General features: G+C 35.3%; 1 protein-coding gene across 4 annotated transcripts in view; it reads right to left on the bottom strand.

Annotated features, from left to right (window-relative positions):
• LOC108713119 (dedicator of cytokinesis protein 4) overlaps positions 1-16,315 on the bottom strand; it is a 154,986-nt gene that overhangs the window by 41,511 nt on the left and 97,160 nt on the right. For 2 of the 4 annotated variants that reach the window (XM_041588552.1, XM_041588550.1), the window contains 8 exons: positions 14,798-14,873; positions 14,436-14,536; positions 13,097-13,155; positions 10,016-10,164; positions 7,191-7,276; positions 3,658-3,684; positions 2,152-2,247; positions 303-363 (listed from right to left, as the gene is read on the bottom strand). In XM_041588552.1, the coding sequence (XP_041444486.1) occupies positions 303-363; positions 2,152-2,247; positions 3,658-3,684; positions 7,191-7,276; positions 10,016-10,164; positions 13,097-13,155; positions 14,436-14,536; positions 14,798-14,873 (655 nt within the window). The remainder of the gene's footprint in view (positions 1-302; positions 364-2,151; positions 2,248-3,657; positions 3,685-7,190; positions 7,277-10,015; positions 10,165-13,096; positions 13,156-14,435; positions 14,537-14,797; positions 14,874-16,315) is intronic. The other 2 variants (XM_018255892.2, XM_041588551.1) reach the window with 1 other exon arrangement.

The raw sequence follows: 16,315 nt of genomic DNA, 5'->3' as shown, positions 1-16,315 counted from the left end.
GTCTTAACCTTTTCATCGGGTATGGCTTGTAACAGCATACTGTTAGCATGTTAAAGATCTTCAGGCTTGAAGTATTCTGCTTACTATTAATTGTCTGAAATATAAGGACAAATGGATCTGTCTGAGCTTTTTCTGGGATGCTGGGAACCTGACATTGCAGATCATTATACAGCTATGCCATATTTTTCTATTTTAGCTCAGCTAATAGTGTATTGTATAACACAAAATAATGCAAAATGATATGTAAACCAACTCTAGGCAGAAGTATATGCAAGCAGAAGTTAAAAAGTAGAATAACTTACGAGCAAGCTGACAGTGCAGCCAATCTTTTTTCCATCAACCTCCCCCATTTTCATACAGTCTCTGAAAAGAAAATGTTAATGTTATGGGTTACATTTTATAGAAAGTCCAGCCACAATTTAGTGAGTATATTTAGGGAGGCATCTGAAACATACCAAAAGCATATGTCATACCTATAATAAGGTGCGCATTAGCCAGGCCTCGACTGGATACTTTATTCTTTTTTTTTTTTTTTTTATTTAAAATTTGTATTCATTTTCTTTGACAAAAAATTTTCAAGAAAGAAGGACACTTAATTGACTGCCCAGGCACAAAGAGGGGAAAATAGAACGACAGGCTGAAATAATTACCGTATATCATAAAACTATTTTTGCATGTTCAGCTCCCCAAAGTTAATAATACAAGAAATAATTTGTCCTTCCTTACCATAAGAAGCAAGGTACAAAATGATCAAGAACATTCGATCCATTGGTCTTTTAACTATAATTATGAGATGAATTCATATGTAAGATAACAACCTACTAAGCTCTTTCAAAACTAACTGTATGCTTAAAAAAACCTATACAATTACCATGGGTCACAAATCGAAGTACATGTATCAGCCATAACCAAACTCATTGGACCCATTTACAAGGATAGTTTTCCATGTGGTCTACATGAGACAATTTAAAACATCAGGAACAGTAAGATGTGTTTCCTAAATTAAACTGCAAAAACCTCTTGGTATCTGGCAAAACCTATCCTTCTATAGTAAGACAATTATTAACATTAACATTAATTTTATGCCCTTTAATTTGGCCAATTTTTTTATAAAAATTAAAGCAACACAGTAATTTCTATTAACACTGTCAACAGCTTCTTTTAATATTCATCTACAGACCAAAGATCCTGAAGCCTAATGCCTTAGCTAAGCCTTGTACTCTAACCGAAATCCAAACGGCTTCATACATAAAACTAGGTAGATTTTTTTAATCTAATGAACCAGATTTTTTATATTAATTTAATATCCTTCATCCCCAAGGCTCTAAAAAAAGGAACATTTTCTATAAATGACTTCAAAGAACAGATAGAGAATCACAGCATGCCTGATTTGGGAGTAGAAAGCCAATACTGTTAGGCAGAATACAGAATACCATGCTTGGTAAGAGCATGGAAAGACTACGATACAGTGGCGTGTATAGTAGTAGTGTGCAGCTTTGCCAACTGTGCAATATAGACAATAAATTACCTGTTAATGCATACTTGTAATTAACCAAAGCACAAAAGAACTGAAAAGATGAGATTAATGAAATACATTTCCAGGAGATGGGTTGGGAAGTTAAAAGTCTTATTTTATTGTCCATCAAATTCTAAACGTTTCTGCTTATTTGACAATATGCTGCAATATCTTAATTATAGCAAGTTAATGTATATAACTATGTAAAACTACCATGATAATTTATAAAGCCCGTCTTTGTAGTAGTATAAAATTGCATAGAAAGGAATATTAGAATTCATGTGATAGAATACAAAGGGACAGTGACTATAATATTGCTCTAGAAAAGACTGATATATGAAACATATCCCAGGATTCCATTAAGAGCTATCATTTTTATGATGCATTTCTGGAAGGCACAATACAAATCATAAATAGGTGACAGGAGATCTTTCTGTCCAGCTGTCTGCTATCCATCACTAGCACTGAGGCTGACAAGTTCAATCAGTGTTTTTCTGCACAGTAGTGAAACCTAGTGCATTAAATTATTTTCTGGACCAAACAAAGATTACATTGAAAAGGTAACTGTAAAAAGTTATCTTACTTTCCAGATCATTGCAAAATGTATCCTTGCCTCAGAATACAATCAGTCTTACCTGTAGTCCAGAAGTCTTTCCATAAGTCTTGTTACAGTGGCAATCAATGACACGCCACTTTCTCTCCATGTTTCCCGCTCAATTTTTTTTAATAGGCTAAAAAGAAATAAAAGAAAGTTATGTTAGCATTACCTTAAAAGACATTATGTCTTTCTTTAACTACAAACAGAACCTTAACTACATTAAAGAAGTGTAATTTGCTGTTTATAAGTGCATGTCTTTTATTTGTTTTCCATTAAATAAACTTAACTTAAAAATATTACCGTTTTTATTTTGCAAACTTGATTTATACTCAAATTCATGTTTGATGGTGATTTTGCTATTTCTGCCTATGGACTGGTTAAGACAAGTAGCATGCCCCCCTTTATCTGTATACATGAAAATGTCTTCTTTTTTTCTGTGCACACAATAAATGATTACCCTGACTGTGTTTTTGAGAAAAAATACACGGAAATGTAAATGACTTAATAAGTAACCACGAATGATTTTGTTGACATTCCCAGCTGTACTCAGGGGAAAAGGGTATTTAATCACCATGCATAGAAGGTTTTGCATTCATCCTGGTCATTTTATATATTATCCAACAGTGATAAATCTAAGGGCAGTGGTACAGGGAATATTTGATGCTTGCTTCCTTCCAGTTTTGTCTGGAGACATCTTCACCGATTTAGTGATCAGTTGGGCATACCACCTGCGATTTAAATTACTGGCAATAAAGAGGTATTTGAGAGATTTGTCGCCCGCAGCCATGTCTAAAAAATCGATGGTGACAAATCTTCCTTTGTGTCACTGCCCTTAAACAACTGGACTTGATACGCAATCTTGAAAGTGTTTCACTATTCATCACTTCACTCTGAGTGGCTTTGTTCAGTTCAGTTAGTGAAACTTTTTCAATATTACTAATTTTTATTAGTTTACTACTGCTAGATATATCAACACTATATTACAACATTAAAACCTCTTCTTTCTAGAATGCACTCCCCAAGGGCAACATGCACATTTGCTTTAATCAGAAATATATTTATCTAATTTATTATTGATTAACATTTTTTACCGAACAGTAACAATGGTTACAACTTGGTAAAAAAATGCCAATGTTATCAAAATATCAGGTTTTACTGAACGGTTAACCCCCACCATTAACTTGTATTCAATTAATCTTAATTTAATGACAGCTAACTTTTAGGTGTTGACATGTCTGTGTTGTGTTATACCTCAGCACACAAAGTTTTTCCCTGAAATCAGCTCCTTACCATCCTGGGGTCAGTAACACAAATTTTGGCCTGAAATGCACTTGGAATCCATCAGAATTAGTTATCTGGCTTATCTTGACCTATGTCTAACTACCTACTACTTATTTCATGATATTAAAATCAGCAAAATCATTTAATTCAAATCACACATTTCTTTAGAAAAATATTTTTATAAACACAAAATAATGTCTAGAGTACTTATTCTTATTTCAGAGTGGAAATGTCAGGAATATTAAATTCAATTATACCTTACCTAGGATATGGACCAAAGAGTGGAATTCTAATCCAGGAAGCATTGATAAAAAATAATTGTCAGATTACCCACAAAACGGAAATATCTTATTTCTTTTAGGAAGTGAAATTCTAATGCAAATTCTCATTGAAGAAAAATAACACCACAAAAGAATTGAATAGTGAATGCAAAAATGATTGCTTTGCTTGGTCTAGTTTTTCACATGCAAGAAATTCAGCAATTGTAAGATATTACATTAAAGAGTATTTAAGCATAGAGCTTTTTTCTAGAGAGTGTTATGAGAACTACTGTATGTTTTTGAACATCAATGCTTCTGTTGCATCTATCACATGATGTCTAGGATATTCAGAATTATCAGCAACACGTATTGAAGTAACACACGATAGTTTATATAGAAATTCCCAGTGCTGTAATTTCTCAGTTGTTCCATCGGTGACATCAATAAAGTAATGTAATCGAGTATGGGAATCACAGGCCAAGGCAATATAACTAATATTTGTATTTTTATTATGCATTCACACAACACTAAACTCCACTCTACTACTTTGCAAAAATCATAAGAAAAACACTTCTCTAAAATTAGGGATTGCACTATGTTGTACTAAAACTATCTTAAAATCTTAAAATGGATTTTAGACTTAAATAGAACATACAGTCTCTACCATATTGGTTGTAGCTGTTAGATATAGAAGAATTTAAGAGCTCGCAAATACTACCAGTTTAACATTCATGGTTTCTTTATCTTCACACTTATTAGAAAATAACTGGTGTCATAATAATGATGATGATGATTAGCAATAAAAAGAATAAGAATAAAACAACTCAATTTGATTGAATTTTAATTGAAAGTCAAAAAATCAACAAATAACTGAAGGCAATCAAAATTCCAGCAAAGATTAAATGGAATTTTGTAGAGTTCCTGATTTAATCTTTAATGCTCTCCTGTATACATAAAATGATTATAAACATTAATAATGATTGTATGATGAATAAGTCAAATTAAATCAAAAGGGATTATTAAAACTAAACTATGGCCAAGTTAATACATTCGGGTAACTGTAGAACTACATTCAAAACTGGCAAAAGAGTGCAAAGAACAGTGGATGGTTATAATTTTAAAGTTTGGCTATGGTATTTAGAGCTGTACCACAAGGTTCAACAATGGGGACATTTGACAATCACATACATTTAAAGGGATACTGTTATGAGAAAACATGTTTTTTTCTCCTGCTCCAGCAGAATTCCGCACTGAAATCTGTTTCTCAAAAGAGCAGATTTTTTTATATTTAACTTTGAATTCTGACATGGGGCTAGATATAGTCGATTTCGCAGCTGCCCCCAGTCACGTGACTTGTGCTCTGATAAACTTCAGTCTATCACCCCCCCCACCCCGCAGCCTAACAATGGAACAATGGGAAGGTAACCAGACAACAGCTCCCTGATACAAGATAACAGCTCCCTGGTAGATCTAATTACAGAACTCAGTAGTAAAAACCCAAGTCCCACTGAGACACATTCAGTTACATTGAGTTGGAGAAACAACAGCCTGCCAGAAAGCATTTCCATCCTAAAGTGTTGGCTGTTTCTGAAAGCACATGACCAGACAAAATGGCCTGAGTTGGCTGCCTACAAGCCAATATTTTAAATTAAAAGAAATACACTTTCTGGTTCAGAAATAACAAATTAAAAAACAAACAAATACAAAAGGTATTGTAGAAGTGATACCTATATTGGCTAACAATAAAAATACATTGCAAGCTATCTGTGCACCAAGGCCCCTACTTCAGATAAAATAGTGTATGAATCGAACATACATATTACATAGAAAAACTAACTGATTTGGGAGGTAAAGATAGCTCTGTTCATAAATGTAAACAATCTAAAAATTCACTGCATAAGGCTAAGGCCACACTAGGCGATAGCGCGGCGATTTGACTCGCGGCGACTTTTCGCCGCGACTTTTAAGCCGCAATCGCTGGGGAAACTTTTGCGCTGGCGTCTATGGGGAATCGCGACAAATCGCCAGCGTAAAAACACATGCGGCGATCTTTTCTCTACTGTCGCTCGAAATTGCCTCGCTAGGCGATTTCGAGCGACAATAGAAAAAAGATCGCCGCGTGTGTTTTTACGCTGGCGATTCCCCATAGACGCCAGCGCAAAAGTTTCCCCAGCGATTGCGGCTTAAAAGTCGCGGCGAAAAGTCGCCGCGAGTCAAATCGCCGCGCTATCGCCTAGTGTGGCCTTAGCCTAAAAGTAAATATAATTCTTTATTCCTCTGATGGGCCTCCTTCAGCCATTGTGGCTCATGCAAAAGCAGGCCTGGATTTGTGGACAGACCACAAAGATCTGGGCCTCAAGAGGTAAATTGCTAGGGTCGGCATGCCGCCCACTGGCTGCATCATAACTGATGATCAGGGAAACTGCAGCAGTGAAGAAGATAAGAAAGGTTCAAGTGCAGGGGGTGTGCTGGGTGTGTGAATTTGAGGGGGGGTGGGGCAGAGAGTATGAGTGACCTAGAGCAGTTTTATTTTTAAATCTGGCACTGCATATACAGAAACTGAATCATTCAGGATACTGTATGTGGAAGAAAAATGATTGAGGGTTGTCAACATTTGTTCCAAATATAATGTAACAGCCCCACAAACTCATTATTTCACAAGGTATTTTATCTCATCCAGCAGTAGGACACAATTAAGACATGTTGCCTGATAAGAACTAAAATGATCAATGCATGTACACACCATTTTTTTCCATTAAAAAAAGATGTGCAAGTGATGACATTTTTGCATAAGAAAATCTGGGCTCATTCAGTAAAATCAATATAATACTGGAAAGAAATTTGTTCAGCCAATACACATATTTGCTATGAATTCCAAATCCTCACACTAAAATACCATTACTAATAAAGAAAAACAGTAGTAAAAACATATATATAGGTAAGGGACCTGTTATCCAGCATGCTTGGGTTTTCCGGATAAGGGGTCTTTCCATGATTTGGATCTCCATAACTCAAGTCAACTAAAGTATAATTTAAATATTAATTAAACCCAATAGGACTGTTTTGCCTCCAATAAAGATTATTTATTGCGAGTACAAGGTACTAGTTTATTATTACAGAGAAAAGTTTATGCAAGATGGATATCCCATAATTCTGAGCTTTCTGGATAACAGGTTTTTGGATAATGGTTCCCACACGTGCACCAAGTCTAATTCATGTATGCTTTTTTCAAACAAATACAGAAAGCAGCTACTAAAGCATCTGCCAGTAACCGATTTTCCTCTGAGCTGAAAAACAGCCCCCGCCAACAGATCGCCCACTCAAGTATCTTCAATTCTTTCAAGAATATATTACTACTAAAACACTAGAAAGACAGAGGTCACTTTAAATAGACAGTACTGAAAATCAAATTAACATAAACAATTAACACGGTGAGGTGTTGGATTCCTAATTTGAAACAAAAAACAGATCGTGTTTTCTTCCCATAAGGCATATGCAAATTCCAACAAGTGAATAAGGTTGTTTCATTACTTACATGCTGTTGAAGAGCTCTCGGTATGTTTCGTCACCTTTTCCTTCAGACATTAGGCTATCCAATTTGTCAATTAGCTTTGCTTCAACCTCAAAGAGATGCAAAAAAGACGGAATGTTTTATTCTGCAGGAATTTCTTCAGGGCTTAATGGTGCATGTGCCTATCATTAGAAGTCAGGGTTTTCCTTCCTTTTTTTGTACCCCATGTTAAGTAACTACTATTTCCTAAAAATGTTTTCAAATCTAGTTGCCACACAGCAATGTGACTTTAAGCTACAGGCTGAGTAGCATAATCTGCTACTCTGTACTGCTGCTATGGTAGCTTGCTATATATGGATGCACACAAAAAACTAAGCACAGCCCAGCTAAATTGCCTTCATTTTTCCCCGCAGGGCTTCGCCTCATGTAAAAATAGTATATTCTTGTATACTCTCAGTATATTTTCTTTATATTCTCAGTATTACATATTGCTTTGTATTTAGGATCTTGTAAGTCTATCTCACATGCATTTTACTAATGATATATATGTAGAATGTAGGAATGTAATAAACAAAACAAATATTGCTTAGTACAACACAATCAAGCTTGGCTGTGAAATCATTTGACAGATATGTCAGTGTTAATCAGAGAGCAGGAGAGGTCAGTGCATTTGCCCTTCTACTAAACATTAATCTGCATCTCGTGGGCACAATTCTTTTTGTTTGCAATGTGGTAATAAAACATATTTATTGTTCTAATCCTTTTAATTAGAGGTTGTCTATTTATCAGTAGCTTGTGCTTTATGTGAATATGATTATGTAAAAAGAGAAGGAAACAGACTAACAATTTCTCTTTATTACAGTGCCACACTCTCTCCTATCATTTGATAGCAGGACGAAGTAATGTTGAAGGCAAGACAAAAATGAACATTAAATTTAGCATATCTAGTGCAACAAAGCTTTCACCCAAGGAGAGCAGAGGTGGATGTGTGCAGGTGCACTGAGCTTCCATGTGTATATGTAGGCGCATGCCCTTGCCAGGAAACGTGATATCCACAAAGTGACTCCACATATTTTTGTGCTTAAAAATATGGCAGACAAAGGGCCATTGCCAAACCACAAATTACATTATTATATTGGCAATACCAATACAGTAAAGGATTCTCCTTTCTCTCATACCTACAGGCACTAGCTATGTCATACACAATAAGATGGGGCCTCTATATAATAGAAAATGGTTAGTATAATAGCTCCCTATTGAAGTTTCTCAGATTTTTCACTAGTTAACTGGTTACACTTTACTTTCCTGATGATGTCTTAACTTGTGGCAGTGTTTAGTGCATGTAATTACATGGTAATAGGTTGCTTTGCAACCATTTTGGTGCCATTTTCAGACAAGGGTTCATATTCTAGAGCAGAAACCCTAACCAGTGGCTCGTGAGCAACATGTTGCTCACCCAGCCCTTAGATGTTGCTCCCAGTGGCCTCAAAGCAGGTGCTTATTTTTGAATTCCAGGCTTGGAGGCAAGTTTTGGCTGCATAAAATGTGCACTGCGAAACAGAGCCTCAGTGTAGGTTGACAATCCACATAGGGGCTACTGAATGGCCAATCACAGCCCTTATTTGGCACCCCAGGAACATTTTTCATGCTAGTGTTGCTCCCCAACTCCTTTTACTTCTGAATGTTGCTCACGGGTTTAAAAGGTTGGGGATCCCTGTTCTAGAGTCTCACTAAAAGCTAAAAGTTTGTTACTTGTTCACATGCTCCTGATGAAGGTCCCTGTAGGACCAAAACATTGAGTATTCTGTGCGTATTGTCTGTTTGAATACATCTTTTTTGCTATTTTTCAGATTGTGAGAATGCAGCAGCTTTGTTTGGTTTTATATATTCTTGTTGCTGGGCACCCAGGTATGGTGTGCACCAAGTTGACTATATATATAATATATATATTCTATTGTTAATAGTTTTTTATAAATATTCTAAAGCATAACATTAGTCTCAATATGATTTTTCATTACAAAGAGATAGAAAATTTAAGAACACATAGTATGGATGTATAAAATGTAGCTTTAATGCATGTCTCCTGCTGCATTCCTTTTATATTTAAAGAATAATTATGGTGTCCATCATACATAAATATGTATGCAGTATTTTTGCCTTTGGTGGTAATAAAAATGCTGGCAATTTAGCAATCAGGCCAATTTCTAAATCACAAGGCAGAAGTCAGTTAATTCTGGTAATTTCGGCATCCTTGATTTCTTTTTGTGTGCTGTTGTTTCTGTATCACCCAGGCAAACAGTGTCAATCCAAGGGTTAATAACAATGGTGCACAGACACATGGAAATCAAAATCTTTTATTTTGCGTGCATTAAACAATGCTTCAAATTGATGTTCCTATGGAGCAGCATGATGGTGGGTGTAAAGAAATGGTTTGAGTCAGCAGGGGGAAAATTGAGTGGGAGCTGCAAAAGTACTTGGAACATTTAACAAGCTTCTGAGCTGGAAAATACAAAACCTATTCTAGTGTCAAAATGTTTGGCCAAAGCAAATATAGTATACCAAGTTCAATAAAGCATTTCACAGTAACAACTGTTTTTTTTTAATTGACATCATTTAATCAGTAGTGTCATTTACAGGGTTATCAGCTTAGGGACATTAAGCAATCAAACACTAAGAAGCTGTGGGAGCAAGAGGCAAACATCAAGAAGAATTATTTAAACTTATATTAGTTCATAATGTTAGCAGAGTTGCAAATGAAGAAAACAGTTGTTATTCAAAAGAACTGACTTAGGGAAATTTGATGGTTAACAGGCATGTCTCACCCTGCATAAAAAAAACTTTTCAATTACCTGCTTAAAGTTGCCACTGCGTCTCTGTTCCCAGTCCATCATGTCATGAAATATCGGTATCATTACATTCCGCAGATCTGGCTGAGGTATAAGGGTGACCTCCAAAAAGGGGCCTATCAAAGCTGGGATAAAATGTAACTTGTGCTCGCCTGTAAGATAATAATCCCGGAGTTTCATTAAAGGCAGAATTTATAATTGATAAAATAGATGAAAACATCCCACAGATATTGCTGAGAAATGTACATAAAGCAAAGTGTCACAGATTCAAACTCTGAACCTGGATTGCTGAGCTGCCAGACTGAACCACCAGAGAGAGGAACATTAAACTTCAATTTAAACATGGTCAGAAATAAAATATAGAAAACAATGGAAAAAAGTCTTTATTTCTGGTGACCAATCTGAAAACAGCTGAACTAAAAACAGTGTTTGGAATAGTAACACCACCGTTAAGGCAGTAAAAGTGATATGGGTTGATTCCTATTTTCTTGCTAAATACTAGAACTGTTCTCATTGGCTTCAGAAAGGACATATAGAGAAATACAGCACCAGCAGATAAAGAACCATTAATATATGGATATTCAGCTGAATATAACTTTAATTCGTTTTGACTGCCTGTGGTCACAGAACTCAGGCCACTTCTTATGCAATAAAACTGGGTTATGTATATGACAGGACTGCCATGAAATACCACTGGATTATAGCTGTTCTCTGGTCAGAAAATTTCATCTGTTTATAACCTCAATGGAAGGTGCAATGAGTGTCATGGGCAAGCCCTCTTCATATTTACCCATGGCATCAGGCCCGGACTGGCAATCTGTGGGTTCTGGCAAGTGCCAGAGGGGCTGCTGTATGGCTCCATAGAAAGTTACCATATAGTGGGCTGGTAGGGGTCTGTTTGGGCTGGTAAGAGGCTGTTTGGGCCTCTGTGTACTTGGAATGACAGAGCCTATTTTGACTCCCAGTCCAGGCCTGCATGGCATCACTGGTTGTGCCCTCGTGTATTATTGTCATTTGAACATCTAGGTAAGTTATGCAACAGCATGAAAACTGGCCCATAATTAGAAAAGAAGTTGCCAAGAGTGAAGAAAAAACTCTGGAGTTCTTTTTATGCATGTATGTATACAGCGCTATTATACATGCATTGCTGTGTATTTGCACAGAATGAACAGCACTGTCGATGAAAGAGGATATAACAAATCCATATTTGACCATAATGATTATTCATGATAAAAACTAATACCATGTGTGATTCCGATTATGATAGAATGAGTTACGTCTGCAGACCAGAACTATTTCTGCAATATTTTCCATCTTGATCAAATATGTGACGTAATAAAAACCACCAAGTTTATTAGTGCCAGATTTTTTAATGCCAGGCCTGATCTATTAATAGTAATAATATATTAAATACAAAAAGAGCAGGAGCCATAATATAAATTAATATAGCAGGTTGAGAACAGCCACATCTGACCATAGCCTAAGAGAGGCAAAATCACTTGTAAAAAGGAGTTTTAGTGTGCTGAGATTTTAAGGTAGCATTGTATTTAAGGTCACCCCAGCCTAACGAATGCATCTAATGTTGTATTCATTGGGGAGGTGCAGGATATTGCACTCCATTCTGCTCCTTTGGATGTGGTTTGCACCTGTGTTTAGTAATGTTCACCTTGCCCCACACCTTGTAAATTACCCCCATAGTCAGTATACAGTAATGCCTAAATAAGTACCCAGGTATTACAAAGCACATTGTGATAGATAAATACATATGCCAGGCAAATATATATCTCTTAAAAAAATATAGCAGAATGCATACTGTAACCACCAAAGAGGTAAGTTCCACCACAGTGATAATCCTAGACCTAATGCCAATACCTTCCTCCATATTGCTCAGTCAATTCAGTATGTGGAAAAAAGTGCAATATTTTAGATTAACTTTGACTATTAGCAAATGGCATCAATATTTAACCTTGGGAAAATGCCCAAAAATATTATGAAATCTGCCCTGTAGTATAAAAGTTCACATATAACTGAGGCAATTATAAAAAAAAAGTTACTTATTACATCATGGGCTGCCACCTTCTTTTTTCAAATGCAAAGAAAGAAAAGGGTAGTACAACTAAATGTCAATTGACGTGCTTGTCAGATGTTGGGTTTACTGGACTATGCTCGTAACTGGCTGCTATAAAACTAGTCAGCTAATAGATGGTGTGAGAGTTGAAAGGGGCTGCTTTGTATCCTATTTAGCATCAGCTACCAACATGACTAGGGAGTGAATATAGAGTGAGAACTCTTCATCAGATGCGCAAAGTTACAATCTGACAAATTACCCTATCAACCATGCAGTGTTTTTTTATATTGTATTCATGTACAGGAATAGGATCCCTTATCCGGAAACCCGATATCCAGAAAGCTCCAAATTACGGAATGGCTGTCTCCCATAGACTCCATTTTATCCAAATAATCCAAAATTTTAAAAATGATTTCCTTTTTCTCTGTAATAATAAAACAGTAGCTTGTACTTGATCCCAACTAAGATATACTTAATCTTTATTGGAAGCAAAACCAGCCTATTGGGTTTATTTAATGTTTAAATTAATTTCTAGTAGATTTCAGGCATGAAGACCCAAATTAGGAAAAGATCTGGTATCCAGAAAACCCCAGGTCCCGAGCATTCTGCATAACAGGTCCCATACCCTGTATTGATATTGTATGTATATTGATTTTTCTAAGCAAAGTTTTAGATCTCCGTCTGAAAATCTATTCAGTACTCCTTCACAGAGGAACATTATTTTGGTGCTGCCTTACCATTCTGGCTTGGAAGCTCTAAATGGGCAAGTAAGAAATTTACAAAGCAAATTTAATTATAACTGCAAGATCACATTAAAAAAAACACACAATTAGAAGAGTGGTAGTGATTTCCTTAATCAGCTTGTAATCAAAGTAGCCCAGTAACTTACATTTACTTATATGCTTCCACATTTTTTTTATTTGATGTCATATCTTTAGATTTATGGATTTGAATGTCTTTCACAATGCAAAAAGTTGTCACCTCAGTTCTTATTAAATGTTAGCATGCTCTCTTACCTAAATTCTGCCACATGCTGAAAATCTCACATCCCATTGTTACACGCATGTCACCATATCTTGATTAAAAACAAAAAGGCAAAATTAATGCAACAATGCATCAGCAAACAGCTACATAATTACAAATGTGTAAACACAATCAACTGAAATGTGACATAAATAATAGTTATAACTCAAATGTACATATATATATATATATATATATATATATATATATATATATATATATATAAAATATATATATAATATATATATATATATATATATATATATATATATATATGTAGTAAGGCTGTGGCACACACTTACTGGAGCAAAACCCAGGTGCTAGTCAGATAGAAGCCATATAACCATACAGAAAGCTGACGCACACTGGGATTCATCAAAAATAAGTTTTCATTTTTGATGAATCCCAGTGTGCGTCAGCTTTCTGTATGGTTATATATATATATATATATATATATATATATATATATATATATATATATATATATATATATATATATATATATATATATATATATATATATAAAATAGTATAAGTATATTTCAAGCTGTTGCATATTAACATTTTATTAGAAACAACCCTATAGTGATTTCGTCAATATCTAGGGAATCCTGAGCCGTGTTATTCTGCTTATTATCACATTCTTCAGTGAGGGAATGTGTTTAATGAATCGACACATTTTATCAAAGCATTTCCTGCTGTTTGTCAATAGGTCAAAATTTATGCAGTTGCTTTAAGCAGTTGCACTCCACTCTGTTCAGTAGCTGAGCGTTAACAGCTCACCACATCATTAAGACCTAAAATGAAACAGTTGTGTTAAATTAATTCAAGGCAAATCAATGTGGGGCTTAATTATACATTTAGTGAATAAAGTATGCATATCTTAGATTACTAAGCACCTGCCAGTGAGTGTAAGACACCATTGGCATGAAAAAAGAACAGGGGCAACGCTTTCCAAAAATCACTTTTAAGATCCAAGAGATTGACCAGGTAAATTCTAATAAAAGATGTTGAAAGTGGAATGTTTTAGTACTATTCATTAGCACTTCATCTATGCATGACAATCCAACCTCTTATTTGAAAGTATAACTGGTTTTTACATGTCCTTTCAACATCAAATTGTTCACATGGTGCATCATGGCTAAACACATCACAGCATAAATTTCAGTAGAAAAACATTCTCTCTTTAAATGGAGTGACATGGCACACAGTGAACCATCTAGCCTAGTCTAGATAATATTTGTGTGAACTATAAATTAACCTGTAACTTCCAATAATTTTTCATGACACATAAATATTAAACATTGTAATAAAACATGACAGATGACTTACTTTTCTAGGACTTTTTTCATTTTGGAAGGCGTAAATATTTCCAATTGCAAACAAGACTGGTTGATAAAAATCACTGCAAGGTAAAAGTAAGAATCCCAAATCTGTGAGGAAAAATAGGGGTAGATAATCAAGTTAAAAGAACCATAAAACACAATTGTCTTCTCCTGCATTTTCTGGCACTTGAGATTCAAACATTTACCGGCAATAATTCACACTGACACCAATGCTAAGGTATTTTCTGACATTTAAGCACAGACAGGGCCTATTGAGTATATATGTAAAATATATTTTCTACCACATTTCAACTTATTCTTGAGAGTGAATTAGATAACAAGTTTCCTTTCACTAAAGGTCTCACTTACCTTATAATCAAAGCAGTCATTTAAAAAGTTCTTCCGAAGTGCATCTGACAGATACAGAACAGTTGTAATGATGACACTGACAAAATAAAAACATTTTTAGATGTTGCAAATTAAAGAATCAGTAAAATACTGAGCTGATTAAATTATTGTGCTAAATGTAAGTATATTATGGAAGTATATTCCAGGGATGTGGAGCACAGTATGTGGGCCAAACCACACTATGGGGCACATTTACTTAGGGTCGAATATCGAGGGTTAATTAACCCTCGATATTCGACCGTCGAAGCTAAATCCTTCGACTTTGAATATCGAAGTCGAAGGATTTAGCGCTATTCGTTAGATCAAACTATCGAAGGAATAATTGTTCGATCGAGCGATTAAATTATTCGAATCGAACGATTCAAGGATTTTAATCCATCGATCGAACAATTTTCCTTCAATCAGAAATTGGCTAGAAAGCCTATGGGAACCTTGCCCATAAGCTAATATGGATGTTCGGTGGTTTTAGGTGGAGAAGTAGGGGGTCGAAGTTTTTTTTAAAGAGACAGTACTTCGACTATCGAATGGTTGAATAGTCGAACAATTTTTAGTTTGAATCGTTCGATTCGAAGACGAAGTCGTAGTTGAAGGTCGAAGTAGCCAATTCGATGGTCGAAGTAGCCAAAAAAACCTTTGAAATTCGATGTATTTTTATTCTATTCCTTCACTCGAGCTAAGTAAATGTGCCCCTATGTGTGTGCACAAGGATTGCCCCACATATATCAAATATCATCCACAAATGCAGTTGTATATGTTTTTGGTCTATCGTCACCAATGCAGTCAGACCCAAGGCACATAACAACATTTTGGATTCAGTCGGGCCGGTATCATTAAATAAAGCTGCAAATTTATTTCAGTGAGATGAAAACCTACCTCTATCCATTTCTCTACTATTCTAATTCTAAGCAATTTCCAAGATACATGAATTAAGAAATGTATTTTCTAAATTTTATAGCCTTTGAAAGCAGTATCTGTCTGTGCCTTTTCTCATTTTCTGCACTGTAGTTTCTGACTCTTGAAACAAAAACTGAAATGAGCTGATTAACAGATCTGTGAAGAAGCATGCAAGGCATAGAGGTAATCAATGTCTTGACTGGAGGAGAAGTGGCTTCAGCTATATTGTCTCAGAAACAGATGTGCAGAAATGGACAGACAGACACTGATTATCACAAATCACTTTACAAATGACTTTAAATTACTGAACTGAACATTATTAGAGTATAGAACAATAATTTTTTTAATGAGGCAAACAAAAATTCTGTGGAGTTCCCCTTTTATCAACTTCAGAGAGATACTAAAACAAACTACAAATCATACGAAAGGAACATTAACTCATTAAAAATTGGTATGGATGCTGTGTTTTAGCATACACTTCACAAGCATATTTAAGTTCATTCACAGTAAACATAGCTGCATCTGGAGTAATTAATGCAGGAAATAACTAAAATGCAACAGGACATACACTCTCCTTCCCAGTAA

Source organism: Xenopus laevis, chromosome 3S (assembly GCF_017654675.1).
Source record: "Xenopus laevis strain J_2021 chromosome 3S, Xenopus_laevis_v10.1, whole genome shotgun sequence".
NCBI lineage: Eukaryota > Metazoa > Chordata > Amphibia > Anura > Pipidae > Xenopus > Xenopus laevis.
The sequence above is the reverse complement of the archived record's forward strand: the minus strand, read 5'-3'. Positions and strand labels throughout refer to the sequence as shown.